This window comes from Natator depressus, chromosome 9 (genome assembly GCF_965152275.1).
Source record: "Natator depressus isolate rNatDep1 chromosome 9, rNatDep2.hap1, whole genome shotgun sequence".
Lineage (NCBI taxonomy): Eukaryota > Metazoa > Chordata > Testudines > Cheloniidae > Natator > Natator depressus.
In genome coordinates, this window is record NC_134242.1 from 741,453 (window position 1) to 768,121 (window position 26,669).

The 26,669-nt window shown below is 48.0% G+C and overlaps 2 protein-coding genes across 2 annotated transcripts in view; one reads left to right on the forward strand and one right to left on the reverse strand.

The window, feature by feature from the left end:
- Positions 1-3,915, reverse strand: part of BDH1 (3-hydroxybutyrate dehydrogenase 1) — a 41,440-nt gene extending 37,525 nt beyond the window's left edge. Inside the window, exon 1 of the mRNA XM_074963313.1 lies at positions 3,815-3,915. The gene's annotated coding sequence lies outside the window, so the exon portion shown is untranslated. The remainder of the gene's footprint in view (positions 1-3,814) is intronic.
- Positions 3,916-3,952: 37 nt separating this feature from the next.
- Positions 3,953-26,669, forward strand: part of LOC141993655 (D-beta-hydroxybutyrate dehydrogenase, mitochondrial-like) — a 42,176-nt gene continuing 19,459 nt past the window's right edge. Inside the window, exons 1-2 of the mRNA XM_074963199.1 lie at positions 3,953-4,111; positions 17,866-17,976. Coding sequence (XP_074819300.1) covers positions 3,953-4,111; positions 17,866-17,976 — 270 coding nt within the window. The remainder of the gene's footprint in view (positions 4,112-17,865; positions 17,977-26,669) is intronic.

Here is a 26,669-nt window from a genome sequence, read left to right on the forward strand (position 1 = left end):
CACTAGTGCAAAGCCCCAGTGTAGATTCAGAGATGTTCAGGCCAGACGGGACCATTATGATCATCTTGTCTGACTTCCTCCATTACACAGGCCAGCAGACCTCACTCTGTAACTTCTGCAGCAAGCCCATAACTTCTGGCTGAACATGTCTAATAGAAACACAGCCAGTCTTGATTTAAAGACTTCAGGTGCTGGAGAATCCACCACAGCGCTAGGTACATTGTTCCAGTAGTCAATTACCTCAGTATAAAAAATGTGCACTTTATTTCCAGTCTGAAATAAAGTTCTAGCTGCAGTTTCCAATCATTGGATCTCGTTAGGCCTTTTTCTTCTAGATGAAAGAGCCCTCTGCCATCAGAAATCTCTTCCCAGGTAGGTAGGTGTAGACTGTGATCAAGTCCCCTCTTAACCAACTCTTGGATAAACTAAATAGATCGAGCTTCTTATGTCTCTCATATCAGGTAGGTTTTCTAGAACTGGAATCATTTTTGTAGCTCTTTTACTATTTTTCAACATGGTTTTTGAAACCAAAACTGGACACACTATTCCAGTAATGATCTTGCCAGTGCTGTTACAGAGGTAATAGCACATCCCTACTCCCGCTTATACACCCAGGATTGCATTAACCTTCTTATGTACCGGACTCATGCTCATTGGCTATCTGTCGTGACCTTTACGTCCTTGTTGGTGTCACTGCATTCCAGGATACTCACTCTGACCTACAGTCTTTGTTCCTATGTGGATTTGGCTATATTAAAACACGTTGTTCAAATGAGCCACCTTACCAAGAAGTCCAGATCAGTCTGTATAACTGACCTGACCCCATCAATATTTGCCACACCACCAATTTGTATGTTATCTGCAAATTTTACTAGTAGTGATTTCATATGTTCTACCAGGTCAGTGATAATAGTTGACTGCATTGGTTGGACAGGGTTTACACCAGTGCAATTATCCCAGTTTCAGATTAGGGGAAATCCCATTGGTGCAGTGTATTTACAGTGGGGGGGTTGCACAAGTTCAGCTGCGTCAATGCAGCCATTCTCACGCAAAAAATCCCTAATGTAGACAAGTCCTTATACGGAACAGACTGGGGGCATGTCTACACTTACCCAGGATCAACACCGCGGCGATCGATGCAGGTCTAGAGAAGACCCACAAAACTGACCGCAGATCGCTCTCCAGTCAACCCAGGGTGGTGTAGACACCACAGTAAGTTGACCTAAGCTATGTTGCGTAACTTAGGTCGACTTACCTCTGTAGTGTAGACAAGGCCTGGAACACAAATTGTGTGAAAGTGTAGCAGTGATTGTTAGATTTCCAGCACCAAGTCACCTGAAGAAGCAGTGAAAACCTGGGCCCTCTTTTCTTCAGTTGTTTACTTGGTTCATACAGGAAACCCAGTGCTGCCTAGGGGCTAGTTAAGGAGACAGACCTGAATTCCATTCCCAGCTTCATCAATGACTTGGTGTCTGACCTTGAGCAAATCAATACAAATTTCTGTGCTTCAGTTTACCCGTCCATAAAATGGGGTCAATAAACTTCCTAATTTCACAGATGCTTATTGGGAGGCTTAATTAATAAATATTAATAAAGATCCTGGTAGGAGAAATGCTATGTATCATTAATTGTTTTGTGATTAATAAGGGTAAAAAATGGTCAAAAATGGCAAAAATATTTACATATTCATAAACTAATAACGTTTAACAGGTTCAGGTTGTGTAGATTTTTTTTTAATTTAACAAAATGAGGGAAACACATTGGAAGATCTATTTAAAAGTACTGTATCAAAGAGGATAATAATATAAATTAAACCTCGTCCATTTAGGGCCAGGCTCTGCCCTTGATGCTTGCCACTATTTCCCATTGGAAAAAAAAAAGTCTCGCCTCATGCATAAAGTTACTCACGACACAGGGCTGGTGTCCTACTCTTACACTAACCCACGCACTACATCCACTGGGCCTGATTCTCCACCCCCTTTACACCTGGCGTAGTCATCTCCCCGCACGATGTGGGTATTAACCATGGCTGCTGGTGTGAGTGAGGGGGGAATTCTGGTGTGGCAGCATTTCCCCTCTCCCTAACACAGATATAAATGAAGTCAATGGGAGACATCAGTGGGTTTTGTTTGGATCAGCAACAGTCCCTTGGCATCCGGCTCTCTGGTTCCAGCAACACACTGCAGAGATCCGGTCTGGGCTGGCTACACACCCCAAGCACCCAGCACAGGGCTCAGACAAAGCAGAGTCCTTTAAACCTGCCCGGCCACATTTCAGCACAAGCAGCATCCTGAGCGCACGCCCTGGGCTGGCAAGGGGCCAGGCTGAGCCAGCCCTCGGCATCTGACGAGGTGACGTGCCAGCCTCAGAACTGCATCATCAGCCTATCGGAGCAGGGGCGTGGGATGGAGACAGCCTGGGCCTCGTAAGGAGGTGCCCTTGCTTGCGTGTGTCTCCACATCACGCTGCCAGGGACCACACAAGTGATGCCAGCCCACCCGTCACCAGGGACAACAGCCAGCTCCCTCCGCACGCCTCTCCCGGGCCAGCTCGCTGCCAGAGCGGGGCGCAGGTGGCATCGCCCTGTCTGACCTTCATTTATCCACCAGGCCAGACCTGGAAAGTCCCCCAGCGCCTGTGTGCACGCGCGCCTCTCTCTCTCTGTGTGTGTGTTGTGGTGTGTGCGCGCGCGCGCGCCTCTCTCTCTGTGTGTGTTGTGGTGTGCGCGTGCGCGCCTCTCTCTCTGTGTGTGTTGTGGTGTGTGTTGTGGTGTGCGCGTGCGCGCCTCTCTCTCTGTGTTGTGGGGTGTGTGTGCGCGTGCGCGCCTCTGCTGTGGTGTGTGTGCGCGTGCGCGCGCCTCTCTCTCTGTGTTGTGGTGTGTGTGCGCGCGCCTCTCTCTCTGTGTTGTGGTGTGTGCGCGTGCGCGTCTGTGTTGTGGTGTGCACGCGCGCGCCCCTCTCTCTCTGTGTTGTGGTGTGTGTGTGCACACGCACACCTCTCTCTCTGTGTTGTGGTGTGTGTGCGCGCGCGTCTGTGTTGTGGTGTGTGTGCGCGCGTGCGCGCCTCTCTCTCTGTGTTGTGGTGTGTGTTGTGGTGTGTGCGCGTGCGTCTGTGTTGTGGTGTATGTGCGCGCGTGTCTGTGTGTGTGTGTTGTGGTGTGTGTGTGTGCACGCGCACGCATCTCTCTGTATGTTGTGGTGTGCGTTGTGGTGCGCGTTGTGGTGCGCGCGCGCATCTCTCTGTATGTTGTGGTGTGCGTTGCGGTGCGCGCGTCTCTGAGTTGTGGTGTGTGTTTTGGTGTGTGTGTGCACGCGCATATCTCTGTGTTGTGGTGTGTGTGCGCGCGTCTCTGAGTTGTGGTGTGCGTTGTGGTGTGTGTGTGCGCGCGCGCGCCTCTCTGTGTTGTGCGTTATGGTGTGTGTGCGCGCGCGCGCGCGTCTCTGAGTTGTGGTGTGTGTGTGCGCGCGCGCGCCTCTGTGTTGTGCGTTGTGGTGTGTGTGCGCGCGCGCCTCTCTGTGTTGTGCGTTGTGGTGTGTGTGTGTGCGCGCGCGCGCGTCTCTGAGTTGTGGTGTGTGTGTGCGCGCGCGCGTCTGTGTGTGTGTGTCTCTCTCTCTCTCTCTCTGGGCGCGCGTCTCTGTGTTGTGGTGGTGTGTGTGCGCGCGCGTCTCTGTGTGTGTGCGAGTCTCTCTCTGTGTGTTGTGGTGTGTGTGTGTCTCTCTGGGCGCGTCTCTGTGTCTGTCTCCCGCGCGGCGGCGGCGGCGGCTCGGTGCTCGCGGAAGCGCCGCCCGGTCTCGCCCGCCCGGCCCGGAGTTACCTGCAGGAGCCGCGTGTCTGCGAGGCTCGCCCGGCGCCGGCCACTGTGCGAGCGGCCTTCCCGCCGCGGGCTGAGGGGGCCGGCCGGGCCGGAAGTGACCTCACTCCGCCCCGCCCCGCCCCGCCCGCCGCCGCCGCCATGGTGCGGGCCCCGCCGCCGCTGCTGGCCCTGGCGCTGGCTCTGGGGCTCCTGGTGCTGGCGCTGCCGCCCGGCGGGTCCCCGGCCGCTCTGCTGGGCCTGGGCGGCGCCCTGCTGCTGGGGCTGCTCCGAGCGCTGCTGCCCCGAGCCGCCCGCCCCGTGAGTACCGCACCGAGCCCCAGCCCCGCACCGAGCCCCGCACCCGCCGCCTGCCCCGCACCGAGCCCCGCCAGCCCCGCACCCGCCGCCTGCCCCGCACCGAGCCTCGCCCCGCCCCCCGCCGAGCCCCGCACCCGCCGCCTGCCCCGCACCGAGCCGAGCCCCGCCCCCCGCCGAGCCCCGCACCCGCCGCCTGCCCCGCACCGAGCCTCGCCCCGCCCCCCGCCGAGCCCCGCACCCCCCTGACCCGCACCCCGCCTCCAGCCAGCCTTGCCCGGTACCCCCCACCTGCCCGCAGCCAGCCCTGCCCCCCCCCCCACCCTGCCCGCAGCCAGCCCGGCCCCGGCCTGCGCCCCCCGCCTGCAGCCGACCCCACGCCCGCTGGTGCCATGCAGTTCCCAGGGCAGTAACCCTGCACACCTGCTTCAATGAGGGGGGCAGGGACCCACACATGTGCATACCCCCAGGGAGTGGCTGGGACCCACACATGTGAAACGGAGCTCATTTCTAGTTCAGGCCCATCTTTTAAAAAAAAAAACTTTCGGAGAAACACTGCAGGGAAGGGTGAAAACTGAAGGGCAAGACGAAGGAATCCCTCACAGTAACTCCACCTTCCTTCTCTGCCCTTCCCTGTTCTCCCTTCCTTTCCTCTCGAGGTTCACTTCCATTAATCTTTTATTTGTGTCTTTCAATCTTTAGCCTCTTTAACTGACACAGAAAAGCTACTTTAACCTGACTCTTCTCTCACACCAGCGTAAATCAGGAGGAACTCCACTAACAGCAGTGGAATTATAGATTCACAGATTCCAAGGCCAGAAGGGGCCATTGTGATCATCTAGTCAGACTTCCTGGATAACACAGGCCATAGAACTTCCCCACAGTAATTCCTAGAGCAGATTTCAGAGGCTCTTGTTGAGCCCTGGGCTGTACCTGCCAGGAGAGAGATGTGGGACACGCAACCACCATTTGAAATAACTGTGCTGACCTCACAAGGAACGCTGCATTTCAGGGGCCTTTGAGATACATGTACTAACCACCTCCTAAGTGTCAGTCGCGGTATTAAAGGGCAGTTGGAATCATTCCCCAGGATCAGACCGTGCAGAGAAATCTGGCTGTTTGCAGCTGACACCAAGCAAATTGTCACCACATATCTAAGATTTTCCTCAGCTCCTAATGGGCACTGCTGTATTTATGCTGCTGTTCCTGGCTTCTGCAACATACGGCCACATCCCCTAGCCACTGAAACTAATGCGAGCCTTGCCATTGACTTCAATGGCAGTAGGACCCGGCCTCTGAGTTCTGTCTAGCGTGCCTGACAAGCAGCAGTAACTCAGCTGTCTCCAGGATTCCTACCTGAAACGCACCACTGCCAAACAGAGCATTCGCTCTTTGCAGCTCTGCGCAGAGTCCTGGCCTTGCTGTCAGACTGTTCTGTGCTGGTCCTGGAATTACACAGAACAGTCAATCACACGGGCCAGAATAAATATAATTGGCCCTGGAGCCACACTAGGCTGGGCACTTGAGGATTTCACCATCCCTGCAGCACAGGAACGACCCTGCTGTTCTGCCCTGGCCTCGGCTCCTTCCTTCTCCCTGCTGATGCTGGGTCACACAAACACGTCCTGGACATTCTTCCTCTTCACATCTGTTACCTGAGATGGGTCACATGACAGTCAGAGCAGGAGCAAGCGCTAGCCGTATCCTGGGACGTTGTGTGTCTTTTCCTCAGCCGCCTCATGTTCCCTAGCAGCAAGCACGACCCGGTCAGTTCTGAACCCTTGGCATTTGGACGAGCTGGTGGGATTGAGCAGCGCATCTCTGTTACCACTGAGTACAGATGTATTCTAGTTATGTGGGAGAGGGGCCTTCCACTATTTCCCTTCCCCAGCTGCCTATAGGGCCCCAGAACCCTGGGCCACAGCCCCTCTTCCAATCCGAGGGACCTGAAACGTAAAGAACCTTGGCCACAGGCTGGAAGTGCCAATGGGCAGCCAGTCCCAAAAGCTTGTTAGAATCATCAAATATCAGGGTTGGAAGCGACTTTAGGAGGTCATCTAGTCCAACCCCCTGCTCAAACAGGACCAATCCCCAACTAAATCATCCCAGCCAGGGCTTTGTCAAGCCTGACCTTAAAAGCCTCTAAGGAAGGAGATTCTGCCACCTCCCTAGGTAACCCATTCCAGTGCTTCACCACCCTCCTAGTGAAAAAGGTTTTCCTAATATCTTTCCCCAAGCTCACAACTCACTCCAGTGCTCTCACAGTTGCCTTGGGCTGCCCTTTACAGCCCATGAAAAGCACGGCTGAATGTCTCTCCACTTCTGGGAGGACCCAGGTCAGAGCACTGGGCAGGGATGCAGTCCTGCTCACGGTGCAGCTACCACAACTGTTAGCACTTCACACAGCACAACAATGTACATTTTTCTTATATTTGTCCATTAGCTGCAGCCCTTTAGTGCAACTTACATTGCAGTGACCACAGAACCTCCCTTATGTGCTACGCTCCAGCCTAGAGTGGATGCTTCTTTATTTACAGCCACGTTCTAACCTCAGTTATGAAAGCGCTGACACAGCTCTAATGATTTCCACTCAAGTAAAAGAAGGAGCATCTCAGCAGCTAGCTCAGGAAGCGGTTAATCATGGAGAGCAGAACTGTATGAACCGAAAGAGGGATTTGAAATCCCACAGAGTGGAGATCTGCCCCCCTATTTTTGCAGTTGACACTAATATGAACCAACCCAGATGTTAATTCCAGTAACATACTTCTACCTGGTGCCTGATGACTTTACTCTTTGTCTTCCACCCACTAGGAGAGTAGAACTGATGAAAACTGAGCCTTTGCAAGGGCTGTTTTCCTTTGTTGCTTCCTGGGTTTCACAGAACTATATTAATGAGATATTAGCGAACCAGGCCCATGAGATGCGTGTGTGAACTTGTTCCCATGCAGAGTCCATATTTGCACTGTGTGGTGGGGAGGAATTTGGTGATCTCAGTTCAAGGTCCACAAAACCCACCACCTCAATTGCCCTGAGTTAGTGAAACTACTGTCTTCAGCAGACAGACCAAGGAATCGGTGAGCACAGAAGCCTAAATTGCTCTCTCATGCCTAACAGCTGGGCCAAACTGGGGTAAGTCAGAAGAGGATCAAGTCCCTAGGCTGAAATCCTGGCCCCACTGAATCAATGGCAAAATGCCCTTTTACTGCATTGTAGCCAAGACTTCATCTCTAGTGGTTTAGTTGGGAAGTTCTCGTGTGCAATTTAATACCACGCAGCACTGCCTGGTCTGTTAGCAATTATAGAGATTCATTGGCTGGATTCAAACAGATAGCATTACAAGATGAACTATCCCTCTGAGCCCAGGTTCTCGCCCTGTGCATATACCAATTTAAGGTGTATGTGATGTAAAAAGAAGTACACATATAACACAGATACCAGATCTGATCTGGCAGCTGCTTGGAATAAAGAAGATTTAGCAGAAATGCTATTGTGGACATTACAAAGATGGGACACTTTAGTTAAACAGTGAGGTGGCAAAGTTTGCAGACAATACTAAATTACTCAAGATAGTAAAGTTCGAAGCTGAGTGCGAGGAGTTACAAAAGGATCTCACTAAACTAGGTGATCGAATTTCATCTGCCATTTTGTTTCCCAATGTTGATAAATGCAAAGGAATGCACATTGGAAAACGTAATCCCAATGATTCATACAAAATGATGGGACCTAAATTAGCTGTTACCACTCAACAAAGAAATCTTGAAGTCATTGTGGATAGTTCTCTGAAAACATCCACTCAATGTGCAACGGCAGTCAAAAAAGCAAACAATGTGAGGAACCATTGGGAAAAGGATAGATAATAAAAGACAGAAAATATAATAATGCTATTATTTAAATCCACACCTTGAATACTGGGTGCAGTTCTGGTCACCCTGTCTCCAAAAGGTAGATTGGAATTGGAAAAAGTTCAAAGAAGGAAAACAAAAGTGATGAGGGGCATGGAACGGCTTCCGTATGAGAAGAGAATAAAAAGACTGGGACTGTTCAGCTTGGGAAAGAGACGACTTGGGGGAGAGGACAGAGGTCTATAAAATCATGGCTGGTGTGGAGAACGTGAGTAGGGATGTGTTATTTACCCCTTCATGTAACACACTAACTAGGTGTCCACCCAATGAAATTAACAGACTGCAGGTTTAAAAGAAACATAAGGAAGTACTTCTTCACACAGCACACAGTCAACCAGTGGAACTCATTGCCAAGGGAAGTTGTGAAGACTGACAGTATAACTGGGTTCAAAAAAGAATTCGCTATGTTCATGGAGGATAGGTCCATTAGTGGCTATTTGCCAAGATGGTCAGGGATGCATCCCCATGCTCTGGGTGTCCCTAAACCTCTAACTGCTCCAAATCACTGACTGTTAGAAGCTAGGGTTGGACAACAGGGTGGATCTCTCAGTAAATTGCCCTGTTCTGTTCATTCCTTCTGAAGCATCTGGCACAGGCCACTGGACTAGAGGGCTATTGGTCTGACCCAGTATGGTCATTCTTGTGTTCTTATGTACAGATGTACCTGAAGCATCAATATTTGGAAGAATTTTTTTGAAGTCTGTCAACTCTTGTAATAAGTGGGAAAAGATTGCATGATGTCTGGGATGCTGCAAAACTGAGCACTCTCTCACACAACTAAGACCTCGATAATACTTAACAGACTTGTAGTGAAAATAATGGAAAAAATGATTTTTAAAATTTTTTTCGCAGTACTGTAAAATCAGAAATTGGTAGAAGAAAAAAGTAAACCTAGCAACTGGCACAGAATTGCAGACCTGATGTCCCACTTTATACTTTTTGAAATGAAATGTCTTTTGGTTTGTTTGTAAGCTTTGACAGATGTGCCAAATTCTGCTCTCCCAGACAGCACCACTGTAGTCTGTGGGGAGTATGTGAAAGTGCGTCTTTTGCTTATACAGTGACTCAAACTCTATGCTTGGTCTTGCTGCCACTGGAATTGCTCCCTCACATTGTATCTCTCTGCTGTCTAATAATCTCCTACCCCTCTAGTTCTTATTCTCTGCCACCTGCTCAGTCTCCCTGCTCCTCCAATGTTTCCCTGACCCCACCCCTTTTATTCTGTTTCTAAACTGTAGAGCCCAGTGGATGTGGCCGTCTTCCCCAAAGAGAGCTGGGGAGATGGTAGTCATGTGTACCTCACTGCTATCTCCAGAGGCTGTAGGGAAAGGCTGTCTTAACTGGAGGCAGTTGTGGCTTCAGTCAGTTGAAAGGGGAGGTAGATGGTCCAGAACACTAGCCTATGACTTTGGAACTGTGGGTTCAAGTCCCGCTTTGCCACAGACTTCCTGTGTGCCCTTGGGGGCAGGTCATTTACTCCAGCGTTGCTTAATATATTAAAGATCTGGGAAAGGGGTGAGCAGGGAGGTAGCATAATTTGCAGATGACTCAAAGTTACTTAGGATAAGAGACGTGTGTGAGGAACTTCAGAGACCTAAACAAGCTAGGTGAGTGGGCAACACAATGGCAAATTAATTTTAATTTTGACAAAGGCAAAGTAATGGAAATTGGAGGGAAAAAATTACTCCTGCCACTCTCATGGTTCTAAATAAACTTTCTCAACTTGTCAGAGGGTGGCTGGCCCCTTTAAGGGAAAATGGGGCCTCAGTCTAACGTGTGACAAGATCAGTTCACTTCCTCAGATGGCTGAGGTCATGTGATTAACTCAGGCCAGGCCTGGGGAGATGAGGGAGGAAAGGACAAGAGTCCTGGAATAGTCATTGCAGAAAGGAGCTAGGTGGGGTTAGGAGTGCTACGCATGGCAGAAGCCTCAGAAAATATTGATCTGGGGTTAGGCCCTGAAAGGCCAATGTGTGTAAGGACTAAATAAAATGGACCCCGGAGGGGAAGAGTTTTAATTACCATGGGACTGTGATGTGGAGTTCTGAAGGGGACTTGAGCAGAAGGAGAAACCGAGGCAGGGCACTGCAGAGAAAGGGACTTGGGCATTATTATGGATAGCTCAGTGAAGACTTCTCAATACGCAGCTATTGCCAACAATCAAACAAGATGTTAGGATGCATGAAGAGTGGGATGCTGAATAATATCGAGACTATTTTAATGCCTTTATTTAAATCAATGGTGTGTCCTCAGCTGTAAGTCTGCGCGTAGAACTGGCCATCCCATTTCAGAAGGGATAGTGCAGAACTAGAGTGGGTTCAGAGACGGGCAACAAGAACTATCAAGGGCCTGGAAAAACTCTAGTACAAAGAGAGATTGAAAAGACTGTGACTGCTATGCTAGAAAGGAGATGAGTAAGAAGGGACATGATAAAAACTATGTAGAATGATGAGTTGTCTAGAGAAGGGAGATCAGGAACTGTTTTTCCTGTCTCATAGCACAAGTACAAGGGGACATTCAATTAAATGGAATGGTGGGCAAATCAAAACCGATTAAATTGAAACACTTTATGATTAAACACAACATGATTGAATGTGGAACTCATTGCCCTAAGAAATCATTGAAGCCACGAATTTAAGATTCAAAAAAGGACGGGGCATTTATATGGATATCAAGAATATGCAGACTTATAATTAATGATAAAAATCCTGTAGAATGGACATCAAACCTTGCGCCTCAGAGCTTAAGACTGTCTCTAATGATTAGAGATCAGGATGAGCCGTAATGTTGAAGGCAGTATCCCACATCTGCTGCTGTGGGGTTCTTACACCTTCCTCTGCAGCATCTGGTGCAGGCCCCTGTCAGAGGTAGGATATTGGACTAGATGGACTCCAGGTCTGATCGAGGTTGGCGATTCCTGTGTTCCTCAATGAAGAGAAATACACTTACATTTTTAGGAAACTAAAGACCCGCCACTTTTACATAATGAACTTGTCAGAAAATGTATAAAATAGGCCCCTCTGCCTTTGCTGCCAGGAGTTCACAGACCCCAATCCTCACTGCGTTTTCATGCAGTGTGTGCAAAGTCCCCAGGAGGAGAACCCAGCTAGCCATGGCCAAGAGGAGTAAATCTGATTTGTGCCACTGAGATCAGTGGATCTGGCTGAATACACAGAGGGACATGGGTGTTGGAACTTGGCGTTCTGGGGGTTCCACCGCACCCCATGGCTTGAAGTGGTTTCCATCATAGACGGGGTTTACAGTTTGGTCCAATGGCTCTCCACACCCCCACTATACACATTGTTCCAGCCCCCCTACACAGGGAGCAGACCTCCTAAGCAAACAGAGATTCTTTTCACACAGAAACTTCTCAAAACAGCACCACCCTGTTACTCGCTAATTGATATTATGAAGAACATTAGAAAAATCAGCAACTCAGAGGGGGGCTCAGCATTCAGCAGAGGAATGTCACCAGACTCTGGATCGTCTCTCAGTAGTTATAATCCAGATTGGTTCATATTTTGTGAAGTTGCCTCAGTATTATGGTACATTTGAAACGGTTCCATTACTAGGACAGAAGCCCTTAAGTGCCTGGTAAAGCAGTGTGAAATTAAGTGTTTGTTGTCAGAACAGACAAAGTTCAGTATTGTAACTGCTTGTTTTGTACTTAAAATGAATCCATGCTGCACCAGATAATAAGGAGGGTGTCAAGGATGGGTTCACAGGGAATGGGACCTTGAAAAACAAATGACAGCGAGAGAGGGAATAGGAAAAAGTCTAGACGAATGTGTGCAGGTTCTCAAATTATCTGGAAAGGCTGAGGTTATCCAGCTACTTTGCTTAACTTTGCCTCTGTTGCAATCAGTGGATCTAATTTTGAGCATATGTGGAAATTGTTCAGTTTATTTTAAAGAAAATCAGACCCTTTTTTGAAAAAAATAAGTAAACTGTAAATGTGTTGATGAAGGTGCAGGTTTAAGTGAATATTTATTGTAATGTACTTAGACACACAACTTGCCTTTGTGGAAAATGTCGTCTAGATATAGCAGTGCCGTGCGTATAGATTAGTGAGCTAGCACTCGTGATATCACTGAGTCATCCCACCAAAGCCATCACAAAGCCAAGAGTTCTGTGTTCCAGCATTTCAGCAGCTCCAAGGTGCACTGGCAGAACTATGAGTTACCTACACACTGGTTACTCTGTAACACCTGCTGTCTCCAAGCACTGTACGAATATTGGTGAGAGAAGCCTCACCATCCTTTGAGCGGCAGCTAACTAGTAGTATCTTCGTTTCACAGAGGGACAAACTGAGGCATGGAGAGGCTAAGTGATTTGCCTGAGGTCATTCCAGCAACTCAGTGTCAGGATTCCCATTCCTGAGCTGCCTGCCAACCATGCTGCGTCTGCCTGCTCTACTCAGGACTGTGGGACCTTCACATTTACAAGCACTCAGGGCTTGACTACGCTTACTGGGGATTAACGAGCGGCTATCAATGCATTGGCAGTCGATTTAGTGGGTCTAGTGAAGACCCACTAAATCGACCGCCGATCGCTCTGCCGTTGACTCCTGTACTCCACCGGATCGAGAAGAGGAGGGGGAATCGACAGGAGAGCGTCGATGTCGCGTAGCGTGGACCCAGCAGTAAGCAGATCTAAGCTACGTCGACTTGAGATACGCTATTCACGTAACTCAAATTGCGTAGCTTAGATTGAATTTCCCCTGTAGTGTAGACAAGGCCTAGGTTAACCTGATTTTAAAATGTTGAGGGGTGCTGCTTGGGAGATGGTCATTTGAATATCTTATGAGCAGTCTTTCTATGAGCTGGAATAAAGAGCAGGAACATGAGGTATTTACACAGAGATCTGTTTTGAAAGGTGTACATTTGCACAGCCACAACTCTGAATGGGTGTACAACACTGTGTGTGAGTGTGTGTGCTCATGGTGTTTGCTCACACAAACCAATTACTTGTACACAAACACTGGGAGATGTGTGTGCAGTGCGTCTAACTACTTCTATATCACAGTAATATCCAAATACCTCACAGTCATTAATGTATTTATTATGCTCGTGGCACCCTGTGAGGCCATGCAGTGCTACTGTCTCCATTTTAGATGGAGAAAACTGAGGCACAGAGCCACTAAGTGATTAGCCGCAGGTCACACAGGGAATCTGTGGCAGAGCCATGCATTGAACGTCCTGAGTCCCAGCCTAGTGCTTTATCACAAACACCCCTTCTCAATGGGCTTATTGTTGCTATGGGCTTATTGTTGCTGGGAGGAGTGGTAGGTAACGCTGGAGGGTAGGGATAGGACACAGAGGGACCTAGACAAATTGGAGGATTGGGCCAAAAGAAATCTGATGAGGTTCAACAAGGACAAGTGCAGAGTCCTGCCCTTGGGATGGAAGAATCCAATGCACAGCTACAGACTAGGGACCGAATGGCTAGGCAGCAGTTCTGCAGAGAAGGACCTAGGGGTTACAGTGGACGAGAAGCTGGATATGAGTCAACAGTGTGCCCTTGTTGCCAAGAAGGCCAATGGCATTTTGGGGTGTATAAGTAGGGGCATTGCCAGCAGATCGAGGGACGTGATCGTTCCCCTCTATTCGACATTGGTGAGGCCTCATCTGGAGTACTGTGTCCAGTTTTGGGCCCCACACTACAAGAAGGATGTGGAAAAATTGGAAAGCGTCCAGCGGAGGGCAACAAAAATGATTAGGGGACTGGAACACGTGACTTACGAGGAGAGGCTGAGGGAACTGGGATTGTTTAGTCTGCAGAAGAGAAGAGTGAGGGAGGATTTGATAGCTGCTTTCAACTACCTGAAAGTGGGTTCCAAAGAGGATGGCTCTAGACTGTTCTCAGTGGTAGCAGATGACAGAACGAGGAGTAATGGTCTCAAGTTGCAGTGGGGGAAGTTTAGGTTGGATATTGGGAAAACCTCTTTCACTAGGAGGGTGGTGAAACACTGGAATGCGTTACCTAGGGAGGTGGTGGAATCTCCTTCCTTAGAGGTTTTCAAGGTCGGCCTTGACAAAGCCCTGGCTGGGATGAGTTAGTTGGGAATTGGTCCTGCTTTGAGCAGGGGATTGGACTAGATGACCTCCTGAGGTCCCTTCCAACCCTGATCTTCTATGATTCAGTGGATAAAGGATGGGATGTAACTCATTCCCTTATCAGTTTCTGCTCTGCCTGCTTCTGTCTATGATCTGATCCTTATCACACTGTAGTTCTTCCACATTAAGCCCCTTACCTTATTATTGCTACATACATCAGCAAAAACAAAAAATAGGAGCATGAGCATCTGGAAGGGACAGAGTGCAAGGCCCTTATTCCAGAAACTGTCTCTTGTAGCGTAACACAGGGAATATTGGGTTGCAAGCCACTCCCCAGAGACATTTTAAACCTAAGTTCCTTATTGCTTCCTCTTACTATTTTTTATTGTATATCATCATCGCCTGAAAGATAGTGCCTCAAGGAAGCCTATACAAACTCTATATTATACAGCCCTAGCTTCAGTTTGGAGAGCTATAGAACATTACAGTCATAAACAGGACACACAATTTGGTGTTGCTGGCTCACTTAAGCTTTTAAATTTAATTGTTTCACATAACTGACAGTACCATGATGAACAGAATAGGGGACGGGGAGTTCAGTCAGAGGGGGAAGGAGTATGTCCTAGGGGTTAGAGCACAAGATTGTGTGTTTAAGGACTTCTGGGTTCTGTTCTCAAAATTACCAGTGGCTTACTGTGTGACTTATTGAAATTGGAAAAGGTGCAGAGAAGGGCAACAAAAATTATTAGGGGCATGGAATGGCTGCCATATGAGGAGAGATTAATAAGACTGGGCTTTTCAGCTTGGAAAAGAGACGACTCAGGGGGGATACGATAGAGCAGGGGTCAGCAGCCTTCGGCACATGGCCCATCAGGGTAATTTGCTGGTGGGCCATGAGACATTTTGTTTACGTGGACCGTCTGCAGGTACGGCCCCCCGCAGCTCCCAGTGGCCATGGTTCACTGTTCCCGGCCAATGGGAACTGCGGGAAGCGGTGGGCCGCAGGGATGTGCTGGCCACCACTTCCCACAGCTCCCGTTGGTCAGGAACGGTGAACCGTGACCACTGGGAGCTGCAGAGGGCCGTGCCTGTGGATGGTCAATGTAAACAAACTGTCTCGCGGCCCACCAGTGGATTAACCTGATGGGCTGCGTGCCGAAGGTTGCCAACCCCTGTGATAGAGGTCTATACAATCCTGACTGGTGTGGAGAAAGTAAATAAGGAAGTGTTATTTTCTCCTTCTCATAACACAAGAGAAAGAAAGAAAGATCTTGGAGTCATTGTGGATAGTTCTCTGAAAACATCTGAAAACATCCACTCAGTGTGCAGGGCAGTCAAAAAAGCGAACAGAATGCTGGGAATAATTAAGAAAGGGATTGATAATAGGACAGAAAATATCATGTTGCCTCTATATAAATCCATGGAACGCCCATATCTTGAATACTGTCTGCAGATGCAGTCGCCCCATCTCAAAAAAGATATATTGGAATTGGAAAAGGTTCAGAAAAGGGCAACAAAAATTATCAGGGGTATGGAACGGCTTCTGTCTGAGGAGAGATTAATAAGACTGAGACTTTTCAGCTTGGAAAAGAGATGGCTAAGGGGAGATATGATTGAGAAAGTAGATAAGGAAGTGTTGTTTACTTCTTCTCATAACACACGAACTAGAGCCCACCAAATGAAATTAATAGGCAGCAGGTTTAAAACAAAGAAAAGGAAGTATTTTTTCACATAACACACAGTCAACCTGTGGAACTCCTTGCCAGAGGATGTTTTGAAGGCCAAGACCATAACAGGGTTCAAAAAAAGAACTAGATAAATTCATGGCGCATAGGTCCATCAATGGCTATTAGCCAGGATGGGCAGGAATGGTGCCCCTAGCCTCTTTGCCAGAAGCTGGGAATGAGCAACAGGGGATGGATCACTTGATGATTCCCTGTTCTGTTCATTCCCTCTGGGGCACCTGGCATTGGTCACAGTCGGAAGACAGGATACAGGGCTAGATGGACCTTTGGTCTGACCCAGTATGGCTGTTCTTATGACATTAGACAAGACATTGAATCATTGTGCATCAGTGTACCCACCCATTGAAAAAAGATAATACCAATCGAATACCTTAAAGCCAGATTAAGTGTTCATGCAGTGGCAAGTTGGACTTTGCAGTGTATCAAAAAGATCTGCTAACATACATTCTGTATTTTTGCATGCCCTGTTGAATCACTCTAAAATATCATTAAGTAAGGAGAATATTCCACAGAAATGATCGAACAATTAGAAAACCTGACCCTATGAGGAAAGGTTAAAATACTGGGCATGTTTAGTCTTGAGAAAAGCAGACTGGAGGTGCGGGGCTGGGATTATATAACTGTCCTCAGATATGTTGAGGGCTCTTATACAGAGGACAGTGATCAGTTGCTCTCCATGTCCACTGAAGGTAGGACAAGAAGTGATGGGCTTAATCAGCAGCAAGGGAGATTTAGATTAGATACTAGAAAAAGTTTCTAACTACAGAGGTAGTTAAGCTCTGGAAGAGGCTTCCAAGGGAGGTTGTGGAATCCCCATCACTGGTGGGTTTTAAGGACATGTTGGATATACACCTGACAGGGTTGGTCTAGGTTTACTTGGTCCTTCCTCAGTGCAGGGGCTGGACTAGGTGACTTCTCAAGGGCCCTTCCAGACCTACATTTTTATGATTCTATCTTTCCTATATTGCAGCAATAACTGACCAGTTGTTTTCATTTTGAACATGTGAATAAGAATTCACAGGTCTGTTTATACATTAAACACAGATTAATCTTTGTGAGTCGTTCTTATTATTTTAGTTTTGCACTTGCTCTTCACATGTACATGAGCAACTTTTGTGTCCATCCTGATGGGGAGCAATAACAATACCACCTAGCTCTTATATATCATTTTTTCATCCATCGAGCTCAAGCAACATAAGTAGCATTATACCCATTTTTTCAGGTGAGGAAACTGAGGCACAGAGCAATGCGGTAACTTGTCCATGGTCGCCCAGCAGGGCAGAGGCAGGGCTGTGAATAGACCCCAGGTTTCTGAAGTCCCAGTCCACTGCTCCTCCCAACTGCTGTGTCCAGCCTACTAGATGAGTTTGAATATGTTTTGTGGAATTTTGGTGTCATCTTCTCTTGTTGCTGGTGTCTGAAATTTTGCTGCCTTTTTCTGTCTCTCTACGTTGATTTACTTTTTAAAAAGGGAACTGTTGTCAGTGTCATTGTAACATAAATCTGGTTTTTTTGTTAGAATGGAAGCATGTATTATGGGTTGTACAGTGCATTTTCAAGAGAGAGCTCATTGCATTTCTGGACAAAAATGCCCACATTCTGATCTCATTTACACTGGTGTAAACCAGGAGAAAGTCAATGGTGTTAGACTGGTGTAAAATCAGTGTGACAGCAGAGTCAGGCCCATTGTGCCTTGCAGCTGGTGGTGTCATTTACAGCTGTGCACAGTAGATGTGAAATGCTGCCTATGATATAAATGTGTAGAGGGTTTTGAGTCTGGTAATGTCTCACACTCACTGTGCATGAGTGTAAATGGAAGTGCAAGGGGTGGGGTAGAATCAGGACAACTTCAAAACAACTTAGGACTTGTTGACATATGGTGTAGCCAATATCCCTACTAAAATACTATTGACGTGTGCTAAGCCTACTCGTTGGGCTGCGAGCTGCACCGGTGCTATGTATTGTAATTTTAATGGGCTTCTGCAGCATTGTAATAGCTCTTGCTATCACAGAGTGTATCCACTCCCTCTAAACTGTTGGCTTCCCCTGCACAGGTTGACGGGAAGGCAGTGCTAATAACAGGCTGTGACAAAGGCTTTGGACATGCCTTGGCAAAGCAGCTGCATGCACAGGGATTCACTGTCTTTGCTGGCTGTTTGCTGATGGTGAGTACTATGTTAAGTTAACTCTGTTAGAGGTTGTGAAGGGCACATTTTAAAGGGATTGTAACATGCTGATTTAAAGCCGTGATCAATGAAAATGTCTCTGCATTTTTAAAAAAAATTCAAATTAAACATATTTTTGCTTAGACTTCCACATTTCTTGCTCAGCATTGCGGAGTCAAAGCAGCTAGCTGTGGAAAAGCCCTAACAGACTATCAAATCAATAGGTCTTTCAGCCAAGAAAACCATCCCACTCGAATCTCTTATTGGAGACATCATCGACAGAAGCAAATAGATGCAATGCCAGGTGGAACACTTTCAGGAATTCTGTTCATGTGAAACCACTGTTTCTGAAGTAGCTCTAAATGAGATCTCTAGATTACCCAAGATCTTGATATAGAACCGTGTGTAAAGTCAGTCACCTCCTAGCACCAGGAATGGCTACAGGAAAAGATGGAATTCCATCTGAAGTACAGAAGAAAGGAGGACAGGTGTCAGACTCGCTGGGCGGCCAGCTGAGACAGGAGCTGGCTAGCATGGAAGCAGGCAAAGGCCGGAGCAGGCTGCAACAGGATCAAGGGCTGGATGGAGTAGAAGCAGTCTGTCAGAATTACTAGGCAATGGGTGTGTTCCCGGCCTGGTAGTGATGTTGAGCAGACTGGAGAGACTGCTTCCCTTAGGAGCCTGTATACCTGTCTTGGAATCAGCTGGGTGGGTCCTCACCTGTGGATTGGATGTGTGGGGCCTACCACAGGATGCTTCTGATGACTCACCAGGCTTAGGCAGGCTCCGAGGTAACTCTGGTTTAGGAAGGTTCAGGCCAGAGGTAACCGGTCACACATCAGATTGTGCATATGTTTAAGCACAATGTCTTGCTTTCCTGCCTGAGGGCAGGAGGAGGACCGCAAGACATGAAGGACACCAACATCATAATGTTGAACAAAAACAAAGGAGATTGGAGTGATTTCAGCAGCTGCAAAGGAATCTCTCTCTTTAGTGTTGGCAAGGCATTTGTGTGGGTAATTCTCAAAAGACTGCAAGTTCTTGCTGAACATGTATATCCAGAGAGTCAGTGAGGCTTTTGTCCTGACAGATCAACTATCAACATGGTCTTGAGACTGAGGCAACTGCAAGAAAAGTGTCAAGAACAAGGAAAATCTCTCTACGTTGACTTCATAAATCTAACAAAGGCTTTAAACTGATCAGCAGAAAGGGCCTTTTCTGAGTACTAGAGAGGATTGGCTGGCCCCCAGTCCTCCTCAGTCTGATCTTTATCTTTCCATGGTGGCATGAAGGCTACAATCCAGTGTAACGGTGATCAATCCAACAGCTTTGAAATCTGCAGGGGTGTCAAACAAGGATGTGTTTAGGCACCAATACTCTGATATAGTCTTCTCTCTCCTGCTTGATCATACTTTCTCATCTAGTACCAGGGCAGTACATTCCCATACAAGATCAGATGGGAACGTCTTCAACATCGCACATCTTAAGAGCAAAAGGCAAAGTCAAACACATGCTGATAAGATTTTTTTTTGCTGTTGCTCAGGAATTCGATTTATTAACCGCTCATGATATTGTAACATGACACACAATATCTGAACTGCTTCAGTGCTTACACCATTGTCTGTTGAGACAGATGGCTGCCATGTATTTATTTGTGTTACTGTAGTGCGTAGGAGTCCTAGTCATGGACCAGAACCCCATTGCACTAGGTGTACAAAAACAAAACAAAGTGACAGCCCCTGCCCCAAGAAGCTTACAGCCTCAGTATAAGACAAATGACAACAGGATACAGATAGATGGAGGAGGAGAAGTATACAATGAAAGAATATTGCTTGGCATGACAGGCAGTGAGCTCTGCACACCAGCAGTCTAACCAATGTCATGTTTTTTGTAGGCACCCCAGCAAAGTGGGGCGCGGGAGGGATTTGAAGGGGATAGTGAGGTAGCTAGTGATATTATCATTGTCCTACTCACCCTCCTCTGCCTGTGTGTGCCACTCACTTGTTCTGCCATATCAGTGTAGACTGTAAGTTCCTGGGCAGCAGCCAGAGCTCTTGTGAACTCTGCTTGGTTGGCGGGAGAGGCCACGTAGCATATTTGGGGTGTTGAAAAGCAACGCAGGGAGAGACTTCCAGAGCTTCAGACAACTCAGGGCAAATGTGCGGCCAGCAGGCCACTCTCCTCCCCCTCCCACCGCCCCCCGGCTTTAAGCCAGGGCTGTGGTTAGCTTAAGTGTCTCCAACAATTGTAGCTGTAGAGGTATCCACAGGCACTCACTTTCTTCTTTCCAGGTGGGTGCTCCACTCCTGCTCCGCCCTGAGGCCCCGCCCCCACTCTGCCCCTTCCCCAAGGCCCCACCCTCACTCCGCCTCTTCCTGCCCCCGCTCCACCCCCTCCTCCCACCGCCTGCTGCCGAACAGCTGATACGTGGGGCCCCCCGGAAAGCTGATTGGTGGGTGCTGAGCACCCACTATTTTTTTCCATGGGTGCTCCAGCCCCGGAGCACCCACGGAGCCTGCACCTATGGTGATATCCCCTGGGCAGATATGGGTCCCTCAGGAAGCTGGATCCCAAACGCTCTGTACTCACTGCCAGTGACCCTAGAGTATGGAGCACCAGAGCAACATGCTACCAGAATGGCGGGCAGCACCTTTCTGCTCTGACTTCATCTTCCAAACAGCCCCCTGGGGTAGCCCCAGTGCAGGAGGCCTGGGGAATGACATGGCCTGTCTATTTCCATGGGCCAAGCCTAGAGGAAAATAAAAAAAGGAGCAACTGGGAGGGCCAAGTCAATTCAGGTTTTGATATAACAATTGAAGATTTTACTAATAACAGATGAAACTAAATGCAGGAATTTTTATATATTTTTTACTTTTATGTGTTCCTTTAAGATAATTTAAAGCTGACTAGGAAATATTTGAAGGTGGCCATTGTATCCAGGTGTTTGGATGGCTGGAGACCACAGCTGTACTCCCAGAAACCCCCGCAGTACAGTTCGAACATAACCCACCTGGCTGCCCAGTGTCAGCAAAGGTTACGTTCTGTCATTGCACCAGAAAGGAAAGTTGGCCAGGCCAGACACCCCAGCTGACATATTTCATAACCTGGCAGAAGAAAGTCCTGTTGGACAACTGCCGTTGTGTGAAAATTTCCATCCAAAGGCTCTGTAAATCCTCTCTTACTAGCGTCATGCAGTGCTTTGAGCTGACCCTTCGCTGCTGCATCACTTTTCACTGCAGCGTGCTCGGGCTTGGGATAGGAGCAGCAGGTGGAAGGATGGAGTGAATGTGGAATCATTGTTAACAGGGAGGGCTATTTCAGGAGATTTGCACACCAGTGGAGAGCAGAGAGGGCATTTGAGGGCAAATAAATGAACTAAGTTGACCCCACAGTCAGCCTGACTATCTCGAGTTCTGTATGACCAGTTTGGTCATTTTCAGAAGCAAGGAACTTTCACCTCTTGGTCACAAGTTAAAACCTGACCCCAACCGGTATTGGCCTAGGAGGCAGAGTGATCCAGTGCAGGGTTTCTTAGTCTTTTAGGTTGGTGATGCCTCCTTTAAAGTAAAAAATTATTTTCATCACCCCCACCATTCCTTACACTTACTATAAAAGTAAAAATAAAAAATGTCTGACTGATAACCATGCTAAGCCTACAGGTCTTACAGCTGGATGTGTTTCTAGATGTTGAGACAAATACTTGACCTTGAAGGGAAAAGGTTATGCAGGGAGAGGGGCAGCAAGTTTTTTTTTGCTTTAGAGATTGTTATAAATTTTTCAACCCCTTGCAACATCCACAGCACACGTCCCTTGCTTGCTTTCATGACCCCTTGGGGTTGTGGTCCATTGGTTGTCTAGCAGTTAGAGCTGGGGTCATGGAATCAGGAAACGTAGGGTCAATGCCCAGTGGAATCATTGGCTTGCTGCATGACCTTGAGCAAGTTACACTACCACTCTGTGACTCAGTTTCCCATATGTACAAAGAATGTAATAATACTCACCCATCCTTGTAAAGTGCTCTGAGATCCTTGGAGGAAAGGTCATGTGGAAGCATCACTATCACCTGTCTGTTTTGTGGCTTGCTGTTGGTTGCTTTATCAGAGCACAGGGTTTTTATTCTTGTTTCCCTGATGCTGTCACTTTCCAGAAACCTTACAGTCACTGAAAGGTCTCCATTGCCCCTTCAGCAATGGACGGTGGTGGGGTCACATTCCAAGGGAGCCATACCCCATATCTGCTACTTCTCACAGCTCCCGCAGTGCATTTTGGCCCCCATGGTAGTTAGCGGGGCCCAAGTCATTAAACACTTCCTCTCCAGCTCTGTTTTATGGGCTGTAGCTCCAGATTGTCCTGCTGAGAGAAATGGGCACAGCTGTTTTAATTTGCAGCACTTCCTCTGTGGGTTCCTCAAACAACAGGGATATGGCAGAGCAGCCTCTTGACTTCCGTGTGAGGTGGCAGCGAGGGCGTGGTACAGGAATGGTGAATGGAGCCCCTCAGAGAATAGCAGCCCAGGCAGGGAGCAGGTGTCCAAGGCTGTGGGACCTGTTCGACACTGGTGGAAGTTGGGAGCACCTGGCACCCCCTGAGGTCAGGCCCTTCTGTAGTAAGATGCTGGTCTTCAGCGTTTCTTCCGAATTTGCATTAATGGGCAGCATTTGTGAAAACTCCCTGGTAACGGGCTTTGGGCTAAGGAGCTAGTTTGGACTAAACTATCACAAGTAATCTGATTCCAATAAGAATGGAAACACCCTGCGTCAGAGCTGGTGCTAGAGCCGTGTGAAGAGTCAATCCTCTAGGTCTCCCATGGCATCTTGGAAGCAGCGCTGATTCCTGGGCTACTCCCGATAAAACTCACCACAACCACCCGGGCCTCTCCACATCCCACCTGCCCCACAACTCTGTGCTCCATGGGCCTTATGGTGACCCCCCCCCGTCCCTCCCTGCGACACTGCACTCCGTGGACCTCCTGGTGACACCACCCCGCTCCGCCCTGTGACACCGCACTCCACGGGCCTCCTGGTGACCCCCCCCCACATCCTCCCTTGTGACTCTGCCCTCCATGGGCCTCCTGGTGACACCTCCCCCACCCCACCCCGCCCTGCGACACCGCACTCCATGGGCCTCCTGGTGACACCCCCCCACCCCACCCCACCCCGCCCTGCGACACTGCACTCCACGGGCCTCCTGGTGGCCCACCCGCCCTGCCCGGTGATGTTCCACAGGCCTCCCCGCGATCCACCTACGCTGCCCAGTGACACTGTGCTTCACAGGCCTCCCTCTGCGCTGCCTGCCCCACATCATGACACCATGCTACAAGGAGTTCCCTGTGCCCTTCCCACCTCACGATGCTGCGCCCCCCTGAGCATCCCCACCCCGCGACACTCCACAGGCCTCCCCATGCCCTGCCCATCCCGTGACATGACCCCACAAGGGCATTGCTGAGGCCGGCCTGCCTGCCCACACCACATGGGCCTTGCTGTGACCGGCCTGACCCACATCATGATCCGTGTCAGGACTGAATGGGCACTTCCCATCCCCAGAGAGAGGCGAGAACTGAAGGAAAGAACGAAGAGACTTGCCCACATGGAGGGGAAGGTTTGCTCTGCTGCTGGCCCCCAAGCACCGGAGCAGCCCCCGAGCAGAGGGGGTGGCGAGGACTGCGCTGTGAAGGGCTGTGATGACACAAGCAGGCAGGGCAGAGCAAAGTCAACTCCAGTGAAAGGCGCCTGTGGTGAGCAGCTGGCTGCAGGCCCAGAGCTGAGCAGCTGCAGCAAGGAGGGAGGGTGAGCTTCCCAAGGGCAGGGGGAGGGAAGTGCGGGGGACATGGCTGTACCAGGTTAGTCACCCAGGAATAGCAGCAAAACGGGCACTAGCCACCACACTAAACTTTACTGTACACAAAGTGTAGCCTGCCTCCAACAGTCGGCCAAGATGTGTGACTGGACGCTTCACCCAGTGCCACCGAGTGACTACATGTTATAAGGCAGTTTAAGCTTCCCATCACATCTCCCCCCTTTTGGTCTTTTCTGTATTTTAACAACTTTAAAACTCTAAAACTGTTTTTTTTTTTTTCCAAACTTTTTGAATGTCAATACATGTCTGTGTGTTACTCATCCCCGAATCATACTGGTTCTTCCTATAGCCACAGTGGGTAACATCTTGGCGACTAGGCTGTCTTTCCCTTGCAATGGCTTGCCTGGCAGGTTCAGAGTAGATTCATCTTCCTCTTCCTTGTTCTGCATCTTGTTCTCAATTGATTATTGAGTCTCAGGAACAAACTGAAGATGTCAATAGTTTCTGCCGAACTCCCCGCCATCTGTCTCAATGGTGTGTGACCTGGGCGCTGCATTCTTTTTCTTTACAACAACTTGAGTTCTAAGTGACATTGGTTCTAAGAATGTTCATAACCAGTTTTTGCCTTTTGATCTAATTCAGCCACTCCTCTCACTAGCCACTTTGGGGCTAGATTTTTTTTCCAGGGTTGGAACAGTAGACCTGAGTTGCCTTCCCATCAGGAGCTGGGCGGGGCTATGCCCAGTAGTTACTACTGGTGTTGGCCTGTACCTGGGAAGAGTAAGGAATGGATCTTCCTGCTTCAGAATTTCATCACTGTCTGTACTGCCCTCTCAGTTTCTCCATTTGCTTGTGGGTAATGCGGGCTGCTAGTGGTGTGTTCAAAGTCATGCTTTGTTTGGAATGACGTAAATTCAGCTGCAGTGAATTGTGGTCTGTTGTCTAGCAAGAACTGTTCTGGAATACCAGAATGGGCAAATGCTCTCTTTAATTTCTTGGTAACACTGCAACATGTTGAATCTTTCAAATATATTATTTCAATATATCTAGAAAAATAATCCATTTCAACTAGGTAATGATGTCCTCTGAATATGCATCAGTCTGCTACTAGCCTCCTCCAGGGGCTGTCTGGTAAAGATGTTTACCAGAGGGAAGGTGAGGGAAGTAATACCTTTCTTTGGACCAACTTCTGTTGGTGAAAGATGCAAGCTTTTGAGCTACATAGAGCTCTTCTCCAGGTCTGGGAAAGTTGGTAGAGGTATTGTTACTAGAGACTCTTTGCGTTATGTTGGTCTGTTAGTTCTGCAGTGTTCACATGAAGACATTTTATTCTTCATGTCCTTGCTGATTCCAAGCCACCACCCTGATTGATTGGCTCATTCATGGCATTTAGCTAGTCCTTGATGTCCTGGATAGATGAGGTCTAGAATTTCTCCTCTCAAAGCATTTTGGATGATAGTACAATCACCTTTAATCATTAGGCCATTGGACTTGCTTAATTGTCTGCGTACAGCAAAGCAGTCTCTTGTCACAGCCATTGTGTTCTTCAGATACTAGGGCCACCATGCCCAAATGTAACTAAAAACTTCTTAATGTTGCTCTTTGCAGCGGGTATAGTTTCCTGCCTGACACTTGTCTGTAAGTTCCCACAGCATCTACAAAAGCCTTTACATCATCTTCTATCCCACAGATATTTGAGTGCAATGTGGGGCTCCATGACAATGTGTCTGCTGTTACCAGATTTTTTACCAGGAGTATATTCAGCGATTGGGTTAAATTGCATGAGCCTGTTCAAAAGACATTGGCATCTCATTGATACTTGATAAAGGTCTTTTCCGTTGATAAGGGTTAGAAGAGGTTTATGGGCAGTTATCAGTTTAAAGGAACATAATCCACACAGATATCTGTAGGAGTTCTCACATGCTCATACACGTGCCAAGGCACTCCTTTTCAATCGGTGCATATCGTTTTTGAATGCAGCTGGTTTCCACTCAGACCCACATACCTGCAACAGTACACCACCAAGGACATAGCTACTGGCATTGGCAGTGATCACTGTGTGTTTGTTTGCATTGTTGAACATTGAAACTGGCCCTCATAAACTGGATGTATTGCACTTTACTAGTTCATTCAAGGATTTTGTCACTGTAGAAAGGTCTTGCAGGTATTAGCCAAAATAATTTACCATCCCCATTAAGCATCTCAGTTCTGGAACAAATGCATTCAATTGTCTAATTGCTTTTACTTTCTCAGAGCCAAGACTAATTCCATCTTTGTTTATTATCTGTCCCCAAAATTCATTTTCGTGTAGGTGGAAAACATACTTTTCTTTATTTAGCTTGAGTCCAGGCTCACTGATTAAGCTCTGAACTTTACTGAGGGTTTTGTCTTGTTTTCCACTGATGACCCATATACTAAAATTTTGTCCATAAAAATGACAACCTCATTTATGTTCCTTAGCCGCTCTGCCATCTTTCTTTGGAAAATATCAGGAATTCTGGTAATCCCAAAATGTAATCTTTGAAAACACAGTCTCCCAAATTGTGTAATGAATGTAGTCAGTGTAGCACTCTCTTAGAAACCACTTGAGGCATCAAGCTTGGAGAACACAGTAGCACCTGCCATGTAAGGAAGAAAGTCTCTGAGTGCTGGAAGGATATATTTTTCTCTTGTTACTGCTTCAATAAGTCTTTTAAGGTCCATGCAAGTTCATATTTTTCCCTATAACAGGTACCATCGGTGCAGACCATGCAGTTGGCTCAGAGCTTTTCTCGATTCTGTAACTCTTTTCCATTCTCTTTAACTCCATTTCTACTTTATGAAGTAATGGGATAGGAATTCTGTGGGGCATATCAACATCAAAAAGGCTGACAAAGGAGGTGCTGTTATCATCATGA